General features: G+C 53.4%; 1 protein-coding gene across 1 annotated transcript in view; it reads left to right on the plus strand.

Annotated features, from left to right (window-relative positions):
• Window positions 1-305: 305 nt before the first annotated feature.
• LAMC1 (laminin subunit gamma 1) overlaps window positions 306-2,195 on the plus strand; it is a 79,870-nt gene continuing 77,980 nt past the window's right edge. The window contains exon 1 of the mRNA XM_026854025.1: window positions 306-333. Coding sequence (XP_026709826.1) covers window positions 306-333 — 28 coding nt within the window. The remainder of the gene's footprint in view (window positions 334-2,195) is intronic.

Below are 2,195 nucleotides of genomic sequence, written 5' to 3' on the forward strand. Positions count from 1 at the left end.
GACTTGCCCATGCCTACCGTGTCCTCTTTAATACCACCCGCTGCCCTCAAAGGGAAGAAAAGGCCACACAAACAATATCTGAACCGGGGGCACAGGCAGAGCCAGTCTCAGTCGCCTCCACCAGCACACAGACTGAGCCAGAGAGCCAGGCAGTGCCAGTGTCAGTCGCCCCAATACAGAAAACCAAATATACCAGAAAGTCTGTTTGCAGAGTGAGGGATGAGGATGAGCCAGGCCCATCAGGGGAACAGGAAGAAGGACCAGACGTAATTGTCCGATCTCTGTCCCTGACTGAGTTGCGAGATATGCGGACAGATTTTGGCTGCCTGGGAGGTGAGCAGATTTGCACCTGGCTGCTCCGATGCTGGGACAATGGAGCCAGTGCTTTTGAAATGGAGGGGAGAGAGGCCAAGCAGCTGGGATCTTTGGCCAAGGATGCTGGCATTGACAGGGAAATAGGGAAACAGACTCAAACCCTCAGCCTTTGGAAGCGACTCCTGTTCAGTGTCAGGGAGAGGGACCCCTACAAGGATGATATCCTATGTCAGCTGAGCAAATGGACCAACATTGAGAAGAGCATCCAGAACCTCAGGGAACTGGCTGTGTTTGAGATAATCTATGGTGATCTGAATAATGAGCAGTCACCCATGGACCCAGATCAGGCCCCTTGAACACACCTGATGTGGTGAAAGTTCCTGAAGAGCGCACCAGAAGCACACTCAAAAGCATTGGCAGTAGTGTCCTGGTGGACAGACACCCACACTCTAACAGTGGATGGAGTGGTTGGCAAGCTCCGGCAATATGAGGGAAATCTCTCTTCATCTCAACATTCCTGGGTCTCAGCTGTGGAGGAACTGTCTCAGAGGCTCCAGAAGATGGAAGAGGACATGTCCCACGTTCCACTTGCACAGGCTAATGTCTCAGCCATTAGAAGTAAATGTTTCCCCACCCAAGAAAAAGGCAGCAGAAGATACACACCACGAGGCACCCTGTGGTTTTTCCTCTGTGACCATGGAGAGAACATGAGGAGGTGGGATGGACAGCCCACTGCTGCCCTAGCTGCATGAGTAGAGCAGCTGAAAGGGAAGGCCATCACAAAAGGGGAGTCCTCCAAGAAGAGTGCAGCTCCAGTGTCCAGTCAGAAATCCCCCAGGCAGAATAGAATGGTGAACGTTATGTCTGACCCTCTTGAAGGGACCAGTAAATCATTCTTTCAAGAAGTGAGTGATGATGAGCAGGATTAGAGGGGCCCTGCCTCCAGCCAGGTGGAGGAAAGGGATAATCGGATTTACTGGACAGTGTGGATCCGATGGCCTGGCACGTCAGACCCACAAGAGTACAAGGCTTTGGTGGACACCGGTGCACAGTGCACCCTGATGCCATTGAGCTACAGTGGGGTTGAATCCATCTGCATCTCCGGAGTGACAGGGGGATCCCAACAGCTGACCCTACTGGAAGCTGAAGTGAGCCTGACTGGGAAGGACTGGTATAAGCACCCCATTGTGACTGGCCCAAATGCCCCGTGCATCCTGGGCATAGACTATCTCAGGAGAGGGTACTTCAAAGACCCAAAAGGGTACCAGTGGGCTTTTGGTGTAGCTGCCCTGGAGGAGGTTCAACAGTTGTCCACCTTACCCGGCCTCTCAGGGGATCTCTCAGTGGTGGGGCAGCTTAAGGTTGAGGAGCAGCGAGTGCCGATTGCTACCAGGACGGTGCACCAGCGGCAGTTCCGCACTAACCGAGATTCCCTGGTCCCCATCCATCAGCTGATTCGTCAACTAGAAAGCCAGGTGATCAGCAAAACTCACTCCCCCTTCAACAGTCCTATATGGCCAGTGAGGAAGCCCAATGGTGAATGGAGGCTAACTGTGGACTGCCGTGGCCTGAATGAAGTCACGCCAGCAATGAGTGCTGCAGTGCTGGACATGCTAGAGCTCCAGTATGAACTGGAGTTGAAGGCAGCCAAGTGGTACGCCACGACTGACATTGCTAACGCGTTCTTCTCCATTCCGATAGCGCCGGAGTGCAGGCCACAGTTTGCGTTCACTTGGAGAGGCATCCAGTACACCTGGAATCGATTGCCCCAGGGGTGGAACCACAGCTCCACCATTTGCCATGGACTGGTCCATACTGCACTGGAGAAAGGTGGGGCTCCAGAACACCTGCAGTATATTGATGACATCATTGTATGGGGG

The sequence above is a fragment of the Athene cunicularia genome (genome assembly GCF_003259725.1).
Source record: "Athene cunicularia isolate RWA chromosome 8 unlocalized genomic scaffold, athCun1 chr8_part1, whole genome shotgun sequence".
In the NCBI taxonomy this organism is placed as follows: domain Eukaryota; kingdom Metazoa; phylum Chordata; class Aves; order Strigiformes; family Strigidae; genus Athene; species Athene cunicularia.